The following is a 17,101-nucleotide window of genomic DNA, read 5'->3' as shown; positions in this document are numbered from 1 at the left end:
TTGCATGTTAACAGGCAAACAATTAAATTATTTGTTTCCTAAGGCCATGTAATGTGATTGTTATCTCATTCCCTGGAGGGAGACAAATAGATATTAAAAAGGTCTTTCCAATACCTGTATCAGCTAAAGCCAACAGCTAATTCAATAGATTCGATCAAAATCACCACTTCTCTCACAGCTCCTGATTTATGACTTTGGCTACATTTAGTCATCACTCATTGCAGTTTGCTCTGGAGTGCTCATAAATTATGCCTCATAAATAAAAAGATACAATCAAGGAAATCATATCAATTCATCTACAACCTTGGAGGATATTTTCCCATGGTATTTACGCTAATGCTTTTTTTAAAAGCGTAGCTTGTTGTGAGTTTTGAATATGTTTGAATAGCAATATTCCAAAATGGGTTTGACCAGAATTGTGGTTAGAGTGGTTCATGGTGAGAAAGAGAAGGCAATAAATCTAAAATTACATGATTGTTTCATTTCATGAATAGCCCTGTAAGCTCCAGTTGTAAAGGAGCAAGTTGCTAAAAAAAAATGTCTCTTTTACTATCCACCTGTCTAATTTTTCTTTTGTCATCAGATAGTTTTTTTAAGCATCTCTCTTTGCCTGGTACTTTATTGGATACGTTATCATCACATTTTTATAGCTATAGTCCCTGTATTCTAAGCTCCTTTCATCTAAAAATAAAACACTTTAGATCACGCAAGACAGAACATGATTTTAATTGAATTCTAGGTCTCAGGTGAAGAAAGGTTCAGGGAGACATTTTGCTTTCACTAGGTTTTTAAAATGGTAAAGTTTTGTCTGGGTGGCTCAGGCCTGTCAGTTTCAGAGGAGGCTGAAATCTGAGGATTATGGTTCAAAGCCAACCCTAGTAGGAAGGTTTGTGACATTGTGATCTCCAACTTACCAAAAAGCTGGCCGGAGAGCTGTGATTTAAATACTATAACGTGAACCTTGAGTGAAAAATCTAAGGGATAGTCTTTTGGTTCTGAGTTCAAGCCCAATACTTGAATATACACATACATACCCGGAAAGAAAAACAGATATGATATAGACTACATATGCTAGAAAAGAAAGAAATATCTGTATATGTATCTATGTATGTATGTATGTATGCATGCATGTATGTATGTACCTACCTACCTACCTAACCATCTGTCTTCTATCACTGGTCATACAGTAGAGATATTGTCTTTGTGCAGGGTCTTCTCCTAGGAGGTAAAAGTTGAGCCAAGATGCAATTGGTAGGAGGCCACAATGTGACAATCTGCAAGAAGAGAATTCTATGCAAAAAGGAGAATCTACACAAAAGGCCTTTGCCTGATTCTTAGTTGAGGACTAATGCAGCTGGCTTTTATTAGTGACATTTATTATTTATGGGCCAAGAAAGAAGAGAGTGGCTTGACAATTTAGAACACATGAGGTCTAGAGAGCAATTCCACAGTGCACTTCTGGGCTACAGTGACTCGTTATGGATCAGCAAGAGATCTGAAACCCTTAGAGCATTCTGAGTTTAGCTTGCAGCTTTCTTTGCATCTTCACTCCAGAGTTCTGAGAGGATTTGAAGAACTGAAATCTTGGCTTTTCAGAAATTTGCCTCCTATGTTAAAATTTGTTCACTGGATGAGATTTTCTATTCCGCATTATTATAAGTTAACATTCCTCAAAGAAATCCCTAAGCCTGAGGAAAGAAAAACATTGGTGCAAGTCAATTGGTTCCTTAGAGGAAAGAATATTATTTCTGGTTTCCATTACAAATATGCCTATAGATATCAAAGAGATCCCTATACAGTTTTTAGCTGCTTATAGGCATCTTTGTAATGATCAGATCCATCAACAGATAGATAAATCAATGAGCAAGAAGAAGTTCTAACCATTTTCTTAAAGATTTCAGCTAAAGGCAACTGACTGACTTAACTATGTCAATGGGATTTTCTACCCACAGATTTGATTGCTCCATGGGACCAAGTCTAAGTTTATTTAGAAGTTTATGGAAATATATACCATTTCCAACTTAAGTCTTTAGATTTACTCAGTATTTTTTTTATCAATAATTCCAGAGGGGCAAGTCATTCTGGCAAGCCTGCCATATGATGTTCTAGTCTAGAAAGGATCTGACTGAAGGGAGAAATGTAACATAAGGAATGAGAACCAGCTCCAGCCATGGATATAAGGACATGCTGGCTTCTTTCTAGATCATCCCGTGACCTCTGTCCAGCTCTGCAAACCAGGAGGCTGACATCTGCAAACCGCCTCACCTGGGATCTTTTCTCTTCTGATTTCTTTCTATTTGGGTCTGTTCCAAGGGAGGAAAGAGTTCAGAGGCTTTATTATTCCAGTACCCTCTTTTAGTTTGACAAGGTTAAATTCTTCACCAAGTTTTTCCCTTGTTCTTTTAGGCCTGCAAGAAAACAGGTCTTGGCTATACCTCGTCTTTGAGTACTTAACTATTCTTCACTAATTTTCCAAAATCTGCTTATATCTCTATAATTCTATTAAAATTGAATTTTCTTCAGATAGTCTCTCTTGACTGTGCTGTCTCCTTCAGAGATCCTGCTATACATGAGGAGAGTTTCTTGTACCAACATTGGCACACATGTACCAATACAAGGTGTGTTCAGAGAAACAATTAGTCATAAAAAGGGTAATTGGAAACAGGCTCTCCCTGTTTCCTCCTTTTTTCCTTTTTTCTTTTCTAAACACAGAAAAAAACAGTATCTCCTGATTTTTCTGTGGTATGATTTGGGCCAAGTAGCTCTTTCATATCAAGGTATTCCTGAGAGTTTTCTGTGGAATTAGTGCTGTCCCTGAAGACAAAACGAGGTCTCTTCTTTCCTGGGTCTGTTTTTGGCATTACCCAGCTTTTCTAAACTGTTTTCTAATTTCTATCTTATGTTGTCACTGTCACTTTTAAAATCTATGTTCAGAGCTACATGTTTATGAATCTTTGATTCACTGGCAGGTCTCTGTCTTATCAATTAAATTCCATCTGCTGAAGGTGTAGAATCAATAGTTTTTAGCCTCCCACCTCAATCTTAATAATTGGGTTTATTCTCTGAACATTAGTACTTCATTATGACAGGTTCCTAAGTGCCAAAAATACATGATAAAGAAAAATAATTATAATACATCTTATCCTTTCCTGGAAGATTTTGAATTCTTTTCTAAAAATAAATTATAGTTAGGCCTCTAATTATAGCTACCCAGGAGGCTGAGATCTGAGGATTGCAGTTGAAGTCCTGTGGTACTTTTATCTCCAATTAACCACTCAAAATCCAGAAGTGGCACTGTAGATCAAAGTAGTAAAGTGTTAGTCTTGTGCAAAAGAACTCAAGGACAGTACCTGGGCCCTAAGTTCAAGCCCCATGACCGACAAAAAATATTTCCAGGACCTAACCTTTAGATGACATTGAGGAACCCACATTTTCATAGTCCTATTGTGGAACAAATAAAGTTTAAAAGTATGAGCTACAAGGGCAGCTTAGAGTCACACTTCTTCATTCAGTTGGAGAAAAAAAAATTCTGGTGTGTTTAACATTTATTTCTAGCAAACACACAATGTCGAGGCAGGAATATCAATCCTGACTTAAAGATAAATCCTCTTGCATCTGCATAGGAGGGAGAACCACTTCTGTTCTATGTCTGCATTGTCCCAAAGGCAAGGAAAACTACCAACAACAAGAGCTTAAGTATAGACCCTAAGCAAGTTTGGCAAGACAGAGCAAGAACAGGACATGCTCCTGAATGCCTTCACACAGGAGAGGTAAGGTGAGCTTTCTGGCAATGAATGCTGGAGGGTGAGATGTGATTTGGCCAGGCCTAGCGGCAGACCTAAATTTTCTACTCACAGATATGTTCTGATGGCTGTCTGTATCAAGTGCTAAAGTTGTAAGTGCATGCACTGCTGGAGTCAGACAATATCAATAAATCATTTAAAACTCGGAGCTTTGGAAGGTGGAAGGAAGGGAGCTTAATTCTTATGGGAGAAACTAACCAAACAAATGCGTCCATGCTGGCCAGAAATATGTTAGTGAGATTAAGACCTAATTAAATGCAAGTCCAAAACCAAACAGAAAGCATGTTCAATAAGTAGTCTTTAAGGGTAGCAAAGAAAATGCTTAGGAAAGAAATGGATTAGGGTGGTGGCAACAGAAAATAAGCAACATGAAGCAAGTAGCCAGGTGCAGAAAAGTCAGTCCCACTTATCAGATTTGGGAGGAATTTTAGTCCTCTCTATTTAGGAAAATAGTTCTTTTCCTGAGAAGAGAGATGGTAGAGGCTAAACTGCCATTTGAATGAGTGTCATGCTTTCACAGCCAACGGTGCACTTGAGTAGATATTTTTATTTCTTTCCGTTTCTGTGCCAGTAGCGAGGCTTGAACTTGGGGCCTTCTGCTCTCACACGTCCTTTTCTGCTCAAAGCTGACTCACTACTACTTGAACCACATTTATAATTCACGCATTTTGCTGGCTAGTGGGAGTTAAGAGTCCCACAGACTTCTCTGTCTTGGCTGGTCTTTGAATGACAATCCTCAGATCTCAGCCTCCTGAGTAGCTAGGATTATAGGCAATGCCAAGCTTGGTTAACTATTTTTACATTCTGATTTTGTTAATGATTCAATGACAAGACAAAAGAATTATTTTAATATGGTGGCTCTTTTCCTTCTTGAAAGGAAGCATTTCTTTATTATGACCAGAAAGAGGTGGAGCTGGAGGGCTGGCAAGAGGAAGTTTTGGAACATTTGGCTAGATGTCTAAGGTTTCTTAGGTCTCAGAGAGGGTATGAAAAATTATCTTGCCAAAGTTGTGAGATTTTAACGTAACTCTTTTGTCTTCCGCTTGGAGAACAGGAGAGCAAGCCTGCATATGCAGGGCTACTCTTATTCATTGTTTAAAGACAAGAGAATAAGACACAGATTTGGGAGAGCAGATAGGAAATTCCCTCAAAGCCTTTGGCAGAGTCTGTACAGAATGAGGCCAGGTAGATTCAGGCTAGGATGAGGAAAGAAAAGTGAGAAGAAATCAATCTAGCCTGGAGTCTCCCATCCAGGTTTCTGAGGCCTATTGTTCTTGGTTTAAAATTTTTCCCTCAGTGCCCTTTTCTGATGAACAAACAAGAAATTCCTTTCTGTTTAATTTGACTCAACAGTCTTCTATGACTTAGTGTAAAATAATCATGAAAGCTTAATGTTGTACATTTTGTAAGGCCATAAATTGAACCTGTGTAGTAAACTGGAAAGTTATATTGATTGTTTCCATGTATGTTTTGGAATATATTGAGCATAAATCTTAAGGCTAAGAGGGATTGATGTTCAAAGCCATCGTAGGCAGGAAAGTCTGTGGGGCCCTTATCTCTAAGCACCAGAAGACTAGAAGTGGCACTATGGCTCAAGATAGTGGAGCTCGAACTTTGAGCAAAAGAGCTCAGGGACAGTACCCGTCCCTGATTCAAGCCCCTTGACTGACCAAAAAAATCATTAAGAAATAAATAAGTAATTTTCAGTTTTGTTACCCCTATTGATACTTCCGTATGTTCATTTTGGTGATGGTTAATCAACTACATAACCATTTCTTGTCTGAAGCTAGCTGTGTTCCCATCAATACAATTTAAAGTTATCAGCATTAGAAAATCAAGCTGGTTAAGATTAGGATTTGTTTTGTCAGGTGCTACAAGCTGAAGAGCACAAAAGCCAAACAAGAGAAGATGAAGTTTGATATTCTAAGGGTGTCATTTATCCCCCGTTGGCCCATAGAACTTAGAATTTGAAGGAACTTCTTTCCATAGGTGAGTACCTGAGCACCCCAAATCCATAAAACCCCTGAATCTATAATACACCGACATAGTCCCCAGTGTAATGGTATTTTCAGGCAAGAACTTTAGGAGGTAATTAGCTCCTACTGAGAGGAGCTCTGGAAGAAAAAGAGACTAACGGGAACTCTCTCTCTTGTCCCATTCTCTTTCTTCTGTCCCTCTCTCTCTGTTGTGGGCCAGGTGAAGAAAAGGATAAGATGGTTAACCATTAACAGGAAGTGGCTCTTAACACTCACAGGTTCTACTCACAACTTGACCTTGGAATTTTCAGTCTCTCTAACTGTGAGGAATCTTTGCTCTTTAAGCCAGCCAGGGTCTGAAACTGGGTTATAACAAACCCAAACTAAGACAATGAGAAAGGTACTGGAAAGATTCATTTGCTCAAAAGTTGAGAAAGACTAGAAGCTGCTGTCTGTAGTCTCTCCTTCCCTGCTCTACTCATCATCCACAATGTGGTGGCCTTTTGTGGTCTTTTGGGGGTGATAGGACAGGAATAGCCTTTCACAATCCCCTCCTGTGGTCTTCAGTCAGCTGTCTTTGGCAGGGACAGTAAGGAGGCCTTTCTGTGTCCCTTTGACAAAACATCCCACCTGTCCTCTTATTTAGGGACAGAGCTGGTCTTGTAGGAAGCTGTTATGCTGTGTGGGCTCCAGCAGCGCAGCAATGGCCCCTCATACCCGTGAGCCAGAGATGTTCCTCAAAGGCTGACCAGCAGCATCGGGCCCCTTAGCCAGGAGGAGACACTTGAAGCATGCAGAGCCCTTGAGGATACATGGGTGCTTACTGCCAAAACCAAAAAACAACAAAAATCAAGTCGATCAAAATGAGGGAGTTTCAGGAAAACTAATTAAGTCACTGACAGCATGATTCAGAGAAGAGGGGGAGCCCTGGAAGGCTTCTGCCACTCTGTGATGAGTCAATGCCTTAAGCAGGAGTATGAATATGAACGCACAATTATGGAGAGCTGCTCATTAGCCTGTGCTTACTCCCTGAAGTGAAGAGCTTAAACACCAGTAAGGAAGGGAGATCAATGGTAAGGCGAGGGCCCCAGGCCCCACCCCATGCAATGAACAACAACAAAATGAGCCAAACAGAAATGAGAAACAAAGTTCCCTCAACAGGAGCATCTCATGGAGTGAGGCTCACAGAGGTGCCTCTTGAAGCTTGTGGAAAGATCATTGTCTTACCTTGCTTGTTTGATAACAGTATTTGAGTCTATATACATATATGTATACATATATGTATATATACACATACATGCCTACATATGTATATGTGTATGCATATATATAATGTATTAGCATTGTCCAATTTTGAAAGGAATGAATCATCTATTAACACATATTATTGGATTTGTAAATATTCTGTAGCAGCTCAGTAAGCTGCGATCCTCATCAAGAGAAAAGAATTTCACATTGGGAAAACTTCCTTTCGTGAGAAATATCTCATTTATGTGTAAAGACGAGTTTACAGATTTATGGAGAGACCCTATTTTGGTAAACTCAATTGTGTTTGAGTATTCACAAAGAGCTTCTGCTTTCTGCCATCTGTCAAGCCATCTACCTACACTGGTGACATACAAAATGACTTCTAATGTTTTGGTTTATGCTTCAGATCTTACTGGTTTTATTCTTCACCTTAGAAACAATGTTGAAATAGCTCCATGTTGAGAAATCTCATTTTAAACAATGCTGCACTTACCAACAAAGGCTGGGCATTAAAAGTCAGAGGCAAAATGAAATAAAACAACCATGACAAGAACGAAACAAAAATCCAGGAGAAAATAAAATGAGGAGACAAGAAGAGCTTCCCAGACAATACATTCTGATCTCAGTTCTAGTGTCACACCTAAACCATAGGACTCTTCTTTCAAAAGCTAGGTATAGACCAAGGTAAATAAAATGCTTATTCATTGGGATTAGGACTTGCGGTGGCTGGCTTCACTCACTCAGGTGATGGTTTATGACCGTTTGTGACAGCAATTCACAGCCCTGGCTGCCTATTAGAATCAGCTGGGGAATCTTTTGAACAGCTGGAATGCGGGATCCATTTGGGAATCAAGACTCGAGGGCAGAGCCAGAGCGTGGTCATGGGCATCGAGAATGTTGTAAAAAGTTCCCCAGGTGACTCTAATGTGCTGTCAGGGTTGAGAACCACTGATTTAGGAAATCACCACTTGAAAAAAAAAATCAAGCTTAACTAGCACACTGCTGCTTTGGGGCAGTATTTTTAAAAAGGACTGTATTGTAGACCACCTCCGCTGCTTGTCAAGAAAATGGATTGCTGGTGTCCCTCTTGCCTCCCCTCAGGAATGTGTGCCGGGTTAGCTTTCCATTCTTGCAAAAGATGTACTATATATATATATATATATGTATATATATATGTATTAGAGATAATCAATTTATATGGGAGGTAGGGAAGGTTTATCCAGGCACACAGTTTCAGCAGTCTGTGGTGAACATAGGTCATAGAAGGAAGGTGCTCACTTCATGGTGACAAAGAAGCCAAGAGAGAAAGAGGAAGGGGCTCTTTAGGAGCATACTCTGGGTGGCCTGTGGCCTCCAGCTAAGACCCACCACCTGGCTTCCACCACCTTCAGATTGCATCACTGACTAGAACGAGTGGATTTGAGAGCAATGCAAATTCATCTCAAAGGCAAAATGTTCTTTTAGTTTTTTTTTTTTAATCTTCCTCCCACCTAGGACTTCACCAAAGGCAGATGTAGAATTTACTCCATAAAGGCTCAGCATTTTGTGCAGTTACATACATGAGGTAATTTAGTGCAGGTACTTCAGTATTTAAATTTCAACTTTTCAAAAATATCAGTTTCCATACAATCTGGGTCTGTTAAGCTTAATTTATTTTTTCTTGGTCTCTGTCCTTATGTTGTAACAACATCCGATTAGCTATAACTGCAAAGTTCAGGTCAGTTTATTATGAAAACCAAATTAAATGTGGTGACTTGAGAGGAGTGTGGAGGAAGACCTGTGACATTAAGCTGGCAGTGACAATTACAAAAGAGACAGCACAGCCGGAGACTCTTAACCTGTCTCTCTTCTGAAATGTGAGTCCCTTGATCATGCTTAGCTCCTGATGAGAAATTTTTACTAGAGATAAGACACATGCTTGGAATTTACCAGTCTTGAAAAAAAACGAGATGAGACTTCTAGAAGCCAGGTGGCCAATATCCAAACCAGTGATATGATACCATTCCTGCTTGGCATTCAGTATTTTTGAGTGGTTTAGTTTTGTCTAATATGAATTAAAGATTTCAGGCCATTTGCCCTGGACTCTCTTACAAAGGTACATTGTTATTCATAAGGCAACCTAGGTACTGAGGACTGAGAGGCATTTGATAACTTGACAGTTTTCAGTGAAGATAATGAGAAAAGGATGGCCACCTGGATCTAGACTGTTTCCAGCTGTGGCATCAGTAGGTTTTGTATTCGTTTGTGACATAAACTGTAGTCCTTATCCTAAACCTCAGACACTGACAGGTTATACAATAATCTTGTTTTTCAGGTTTCAGAAAGGTAACACAATGAATCTACTGTATGTTTTGTAATAGCTCCAGCGCCATCGCATTAATGATCTTACAATAAAACAATATTTCTGCAAGAAGATATGTGTCAGTGGGATAAATTAAACACTCTAGACAGCCTTAAACTTGCTTAGATTGGTTTTGCTGCCAAATGAGTTCTGATTGATCAAAAATACACTACTATCAGTGATTAATAGATCTGAAATTGCAGGCAAAAATGTGGATTTATATCTGTGTATTTCTTCAAACCCTCAGGAACTTTCTTATGTTTTGGATGCTAAAAATTTCACTGCCTACTTGATACCAAAACTTGTTGGCATAAGACCTACTCTTGTCATGCATAGCAGACTGCCACTGATACATTGGCAACTATTTTTTTTACTAGTTATTGATATGATAAATGTTTTAAGGAAGTTGTAAATTCAAGAGAAATGAACATAGCTTCGGATGGCAAATCATAGAAATTCTCCATATTTAAAAATGTTATCAGACTATTGTTCTTAGAGTGTGTGTGTGTGTGTGTGTGTGTGTGTGTGAGTGTGTGCACGCGTGCACATTCATCCACCCTAATACCGTGGCTATAATTCAGGACCTTGAACTCTCACTTGACTTCGTGCTCACAGCTGGCCCTGTATTACTTGAACCCACCTCTACTTCCTGCTTTTTTCCGGTTAATTGGAGTTAAAGGTTTTTCATGCCCCGGCTGCCTTTGAAATATGATCCTCAGATCTCAGCCTCCTGAGTGTCTAGGATTACACGTTTGAGCTACTCAAGTCTGACTGCTGTTTAGTTTTAAAAGCTATTATAACTATGTTTGATTGAGCAGTTTTTTGAATCACTGTCAATTCTTCCCAGAGCGACAATGGAATGTGCATACATTCTCCACTTGAATTGTTGGCAATGCCTATTTCTTACCTGGTACTCATACTCTGTGAAAGGCAATAGTTCAGAATCTGTAAATGAACTCAAGCTCCCATTGTAGATTAATACTGGACTGAAACTTTCAGGCTGAGTTGCCTTTTGTCTTCTGAGCAACTGGAAGTATAAGATTTTTCCATTTGGCTGGATGGGTTCTGTCCACCACAAGGAAACAATGGGTAGGAATCCTTTTCTAGTCATCAGCACCTGCAGATGTGGGGCAGGTTGCATCAGTGGTGCAATCTCTAGGGTCTGGGTGGAGGTCCAATCACTCAAAGCACATCCTAGGATGGTACAAGCTTGGATTCGTGCTTCATACCTGCAGGACAGAAGGCAGGTCACACGTGATACACAAAATCAACCTTCATGGGACAAATCTTCCCTGTGTTCCAGATTAAAGGAGAGACTCATTCATCTTTTTGTTGACAAGTGGGCACAATTCTTCCCATTCCATCCACCAAAAGAACACAATAAACTTTCAAGATTCTAATCCATCCTGAAAATCTAGTACTCTAAAATTACTTAACACAGAACTCAGTGGAGAAAGTACAAATCAATTGCAATTCTGGTCTCTTCCTACCAGTGCTACTGGGTCTAACTGATGCCCCAGGACATTTCTAGGTCATGAAGGGACATCATTGAGTTAAGGTCTCAGTGGTAATAAATCCATTCACCTGATACTTGGCAGCTTAAACAAGCTTTCTTACACCCGACAAAGACCTTCGGAGGCCAAAGTGAATCTAGGTACCCACTAGATTATCCATCATGAAGACACCTTATCACCATCCAGTTAAACTCAACTAATCAATTATATTTTGCCTCATAGCTGGTGTCTGCCACTTGGAGAGGTCTATTTACATAGCATTGACTTTTCTAATAAAGCAGGCTCTGCTTAGTGTTAAGTACCTATGCTACAAGTAAGCCTATTCCATGTTCTTTTTTTATCCTGTTCCCAGGCCCCATTTATTTTATGACACCCCCAGTTTTTTCTCAAGTACCCAACTCTTGTCTTCCTCTCTTTACTTCTTTAGGTTTTTGCCTTTTCCATTTTATCTCTTTGCTTTAGCCACTGCTTTCAACTTTCTTGTTTTAAAAGCAATTTATTTATTACAGACACATAAGTCAGATAAAGAGTACATTTCTTTTGAACAACATCACTCCTTAATTGTGCCTCTCTTTTTCTTAGTGTTTCTTTCACTCCATTGATTTTCTACTCTTTCCTTTTCTTTCTTATTGTACCTGTCTCTGCTGTGATGGGATTATCAGTTTCTTGGTCTGAAAACCTATCTCTGTGTTTGAATTTCTAAGAAATACCATGAGGAATTTTGATTTTCCAAACAGGGATTATTCTTTTTCTGGATTTTCTGTGGTTGTTTGTAAAGCCTGTATCAGTTACTAGGACATGTCTTACTGACATAAAGTGGGATGTACTAATTCCCAAAGTCAGTAGATATCAATATGCTTTAAAAACCAACCAAACACCCAAGCACCCAACCAAACAAAAAATGGCACAAGCTGAGCACCAGTGACTGATGCTTGTAATCCTTGCTATTCAGGAGGCTGAAATCTGAGGTTCTCAGTTCAAAGGCAGCCAGTTTAAAAAAGTCCAAGAAACTCTTATTTCCAATTACCCATCAAACAGCCAGAATGTAGAGCTCTGGTTCAAGTGGTAGAACATCAGTCTTGAACAAAAAGACAGAACCTAGGTCCTGAGTTCAAACCCCAGGCAATGAAGCTTGAAGCTAAACTTTATGTAGTGTTTTGTTCTGTTTGATGCCATGAATATAATTGACAGCTTCAATTAGAATGGATGATGAAGGAGTCTTTCACATGTGCTTCAATGTTACTGCTGGGCTTGCTAGATTAATCTTTCTTCTCAGATTAGTAAAAATACCCCTTTCACATATGGAAACCCAGTTTCTCCCTTAGAATTCTTTTTTTAATATTTTTATTGTAATTAATAAAAGGGTTACATGATATTTTCCAGATAGAAGGTGCATTAGCCCTTAGAATTCTTTTGTGTGTGTGTGTGTGTGTGTGTGTGTGTGTGTGTGTGTGTGTGTGTGTGTGTGTGTATGTGTTGTGGGACTTGAACTCTGGGCCTTGGCACTGTCTCTGAGCTCTTCAGCTCAAGGCTACCATCCTACTTATAACTTTTTTTGAACATCAGTTTCAGAGGGCAATAAGATTTCTGCAACTTGCATGCATAGAAAAGTAAAGAAGAAGCCTGTATAAAATGCACAACTGGGGAGCTAATCTGGGCATTTTTAATGTCCAAATCACAAGAAGATAAAGGCCAACTCACTCAGGATACCTGAGGAAGTTTTAATTACTGTTTAATATTTAATACAACCCTACATAATTGTCACAAGTAGATGCATAAGACTATGCATGTTTCGGGCCAGGAACTTGGCCTAGTGGTTAAAGTGCTTGCCTAGCATGCATGAAGACCCGGGTTCGGTTCCTTGGTACCACATATATAGAAAAAGCTGGAAGTAGTGCTGAGGCTCAAGTGGTAGAGCTCTCGCCTTGAGAAAGTCCAAGGACAGTGCTCAGGCCCTGAGCTCAAGCCCAGGACTGGCAAAAAAAAAAAAGACTATGCATGTTTCATTTAAACAGCATTATATATCAGAGATAATTATAGGACTATCTAATCTGCACATCAGTAGATTATAGTTATAGCAGGATTTTACCTGTGTTGGCTAGAAATCAACACTTTTCTAGATTTTACTTTTTTTAAATGGTTCTCTTCATTTTACTAAATTTTTAGCCTAAAATACATTTTATTATTCTTCTCTCTGGAGATGTATGTTACTTAAAATGAGATGAGAAAAGATGCCAACTCATTCCTCAAGTCACAGGTAGAGTGTGGTGGTAAAATTTCTTTGTGTTGTGAACAATAAACCCCCATGCATGTAACAGAGCCCAGCCAAAACTGTCAGGGAAAACATGAGTCAGTAAGGCAGGGTCATCTGAGAAGTCCTGGGTTCAAAGGTGAGAGAGTTCTGACGAGGGTAAAGAAATATTCAGAAAAGTTTCAACATCCTTGGGTAAAGAGCTTCCTAAAGTTCTGGGTTCAAGAAGAAGGGGTTGCTACAGAAGAAATTGTGGTACCAGTGTAAGAATGCTCTGTCGTATCCCTCAATGCTACTTTGTCATGCTCTGTCATTTTGTTCATGGGTGATCCCTGGGCTCTGAGTACCAAGAAACACCATGTTTCAGGAGGGACTCAGTTTAGGAACTCAGCCTCATCTCTGTACTTAGTTGTTCTGGAAAGGGTAGGGTGTATGTTAATCTTCTTGGAATAAAAATGGTTATCAAAACACCACTTGCAAGAATTCTATTGTCTACAGCTTGTGCAAGAAAAGCCTTGGTCAGACAATGATGGGATTTGTCCACTGTGGAAGTTTAAGTGGACAGGGAACAGGAATACCCATCATACAGCTTTATTTATTTATTGAATCTTCATCACATCTGATCGAGGATTTACACAGCAGAAAGGACTATGGCTGGCTCTCAGAGAACCCAGCGGATAACCCACCTGTGATACGGCTTGAGCTGTGTCACCAAGAATGAACGTGTGCCAAAAGACTTGTGAGTCGTGTTGAAGTGTGTGGTTTTTGTTTCTCTGTCAAACAGCTCACGGATGAGGAGGGTATAGTTGAGGATGTCACCATTGGTCCTCACTGGAGGATCCCAAGTCACTCTGATCTCCTGAGGGCCCTTGGCATGTAGGGTTGGGGGTTCTATCCCCAAGGGTGCGTAGGGGCTGGTGCGTTCTTTGACTGGAGGACTCCAGATGCTTCCTTGGCTGTTGCTGGCAGCCACAGCATAGCCATACTCCATGCCTGGGGTTAGGGTAAAGTCATGATAGTGTGTTTCCAGGCCAGTATACACAATAGTACCATCCCTCCTGACTTCATAACTTCTTATTTGGCCATTTGGATTTCTTGGGGGTTTCCATGTGATTTCTATGGACACAGGGCCAGTGACTTGCAAGGTTGGGGGGTCCATATTCTCTGGTGGGGCTTCCATTGTCCAGGCAGATTTTGACTCACTTGCTGTGCATCCTCCACATGTGCAGGCTGTGAGGGAGAAACTGTACTGAGTGTATGGCTGTAAATGAGATAACAGCAGGGACAGGTTCTGCCTGGCCAGGTACTCCTCACCATTACCTCTAAGCAAATAGTGAGTGATCCTTCCATTTGGAAGTAAGGGGGGTGACCAAGACACATTTATTTGATTAGTATTAACAGGACAAAGAGTTGGAGGCTGGACTCCAGACGGGGCAGCCTCAGGGGTTGTGATGTGGGCGGGAATGCTGGTGGTGCAGCCTCCGCTAGTGCAGCCCATCACCGAATAACTGTAGGTGGAAAAGGGAAGCAAGTTACTGTCGGTGTAATTGAAAGTCGCAGCATCAAAGCTGAAAGGATAGAGCGTTCCATTCCGTTGTAGCTTATAGGACTGCATAATACCATTGGACTTCTCTGGAGGCCTCCAGGAAATCAGTAGTTCTGGTGGATTCGTGGATGCATAGGATAGCTCAGGTGGGGACAGTCTTTCTGGAGGCGCTTCTAATGTCCTCACCGCACTCCAAGAGCTACAGGTATTCCCTGCCGAATTCCAAGCGCAGATCTGATATTCACACTGTGTCCAGGGCTGCAAATCTGTGTCGTTATACATGAATGTCTTCCTTCCAGGACTGTATTCAGAGAAAACAGTTTTCTTATTAGCCTGGATTGTCTGATTCCCCCCAGTTTTTCCCTCAAAGCACCTGCGAACCACTTCATAGCGACGAATCTTTCCATTGGGATTAACAGGCTCTGACCAGCAAAGTTCAATACTGGTGGCCTCCACAGTTTGGATTGTGGGAGCCAACTGGGAGTCTGGAGGGGCTTCCTGTGTCCAGATAGGTTGGGGTGCTGAATGTGCACAACCTGCCTCTGTACAGGCCTCCAGGGTCAGAGTGTAGAGAGTAAAGGGGACCAGGCGTCGGAAGAGAAACAGGCGCTTCAAACCCGTGTACTCCAGTAGCCCGTCGCTGAAGATGTTGTACATCTGGGGAGGAGAAGCAAAGCAATCATGTGTGGTAGGATTCCTCGTCATTTAGCTACACAGCCTTTGAAAAGACTGATGCTCTTCATGCCTGGCTGGGATGACTAATTCAGAAGGAACATTAAGACAGTCATTTTGGGAATGCGATTAAAAATTTCTAAGTAAGATCCACCAAAAGAGAAACCATGATTTTAAATTCAGTTAAGCACAGAAATGGCAGGAAAACGGGTGAACTAATTGAGCAGTGATACACATTAGACCCTTTGCTGGATATGAACTATATGACTTGAAGGGGAGAAGAGTTGGGAGGGAAAAACTTAAAGAAAATGAGGAAAGGGATGACAGTGTTCACAAGAAATGTATTTCTTACCTGATGTATGTATTTGTAACCCTCTATACCTCACCTTTACAATAAAATTTTGAAAAAATACTGTTGAATAATATATAAGCTTTTATCTAGACCTCAAGGTTACTAAACTTAAGTAGTGCCTTTAAAATTTTTTTGAACTTATGGTCTAGTTTCTACTATGTAGCATGAAGTTTAACTCTACTAGCTGAGTCACATCTCTAGACTTTTATTGAGCCTGTCACTTTCATGGCTGGATCTCACTTTATCATGGGCCAGACTGCGCACATTTTCCCTTATGTTGCTGAGAATGGTGGCGTGTGCCCCTGTGCCTCTCCACTGGCCATGAAAGAGTATCATGGATTCATATGTCTAGGCTGGTTTTGAACCATAATCCCCCACAATCTCCACAGCCCAAGTTGCTGGAATTGCAGGCTGGAATCACAATGTCTGGGCATATACATACACACATAAGTCTATAAATTTAAATAGAAAATATATAAGTACATATACATATATTCACATATATGTAATATATATTTAAGTAGGAAAGAGTATTCAAAACTACTAGTCACACTTTTGATCTCATTCTGCCTAAGGTAGGAATGGTTGGTTTTAATTTTCTGTCTCCCACAGACCTCTAGCTATGTGGTTTATGAACTAAGTTGTTATTTTCCCATGCATTCCTAGCGTGATGTACTATTCTGTGTCAGAGACCCAAAGACAAGGGGGCCACCTGTTTCACACCAAATCCATGAACAAAATAACTCATGCCTCTCAGGTGATTCATTGTAGTGACAGGGACCTGGACAATACATATGGGGATTGGTTTCATTTTAAATGTCTTTTCTTTTTAAATAGTACAGGCATTTGAATTCAATACCTTGAGCCTGCTAAGCACTCTACTAATTGATCCATACCCCGGCTCTCACTCAAAATAGCCATAGCATGCATATTTTTAGGTAGGTAATTACCTAATTAAAATCCTATTTTACCACATTTGCTCTCTCCCTTTTTTCAGGCTAATAATTTTATGGTTTCTCCTTTCCCTATTGCCTGCCAACAATTTCCCTCATCACCATAGGATGGACAGTGTTGACAATAGTATATATTTTCTTTAGAAAAACCAAACTAGAATGGAATGTTCCCAAGTGATGTACCATTTCTGGCTAACCTAGGAATTTACGCTCCCTGTCCTTGACTTAGGTCCTTAACGTAAAACACTTTTACCTTGTGATGACTAGAAAACATATCTGTATAGCTATTTTGTTTTTACTTCCAATGTTGTAGGTAATAGACTACACAGGTATCAATTACAAATATTATAAAGTCATGATGTAAAGTGAGACAGTTTTGATACATATTTAAGGTAGGTGAGACAAAGTTATGATGCTAGGTATGTTAGGTATGTTAAAACTAGGT

General features: G+C 40.1%; 1 protein-coding gene across 1 annotated transcript in view; it reads right to left on the bottom strand.

The window, feature by feature from the left end:
- Positions 1-17,101, bottom strand: part of Ush2a (usherin) — a 606,255-nt gene that overhangs the window by 27,063 nt on the left and 562,091 nt on the right. Inside the window, exons 62-63 of the mRNA XM_090341196.1 lie at positions 13,820-15,336; positions 10,276-10,597 (exon numbers count right to left, since the gene is read on the bottom strand). Coding sequence (XP_090197322.1) covers positions 10,276-10,597; positions 13,820-15,336 — 1,839 coding nt within the window. The remainder of the gene's footprint in view (positions 1-10,275; positions 10,598-13,819; positions 15,337-17,101) is intronic.

The sequence above is a fragment of the Megascapheus bottae genome, chromosome 10, assembly GCF_031878675.1.
Source record: "Megascapheus bottae isolate mThoBot1 chromosome 10, mThoBot2.hap1, whole genome shotgun sequence".
In the NCBI taxonomy this organism is placed as follows: domain Eukaryota; kingdom Metazoa; phylum Chordata; class Mammalia; order Rodentia; family Geomyidae; genus Megascapheus; species Megascapheus bottae.
This window is presented reverse-complemented; position numbering and strand designations above follow the sequence as displayed.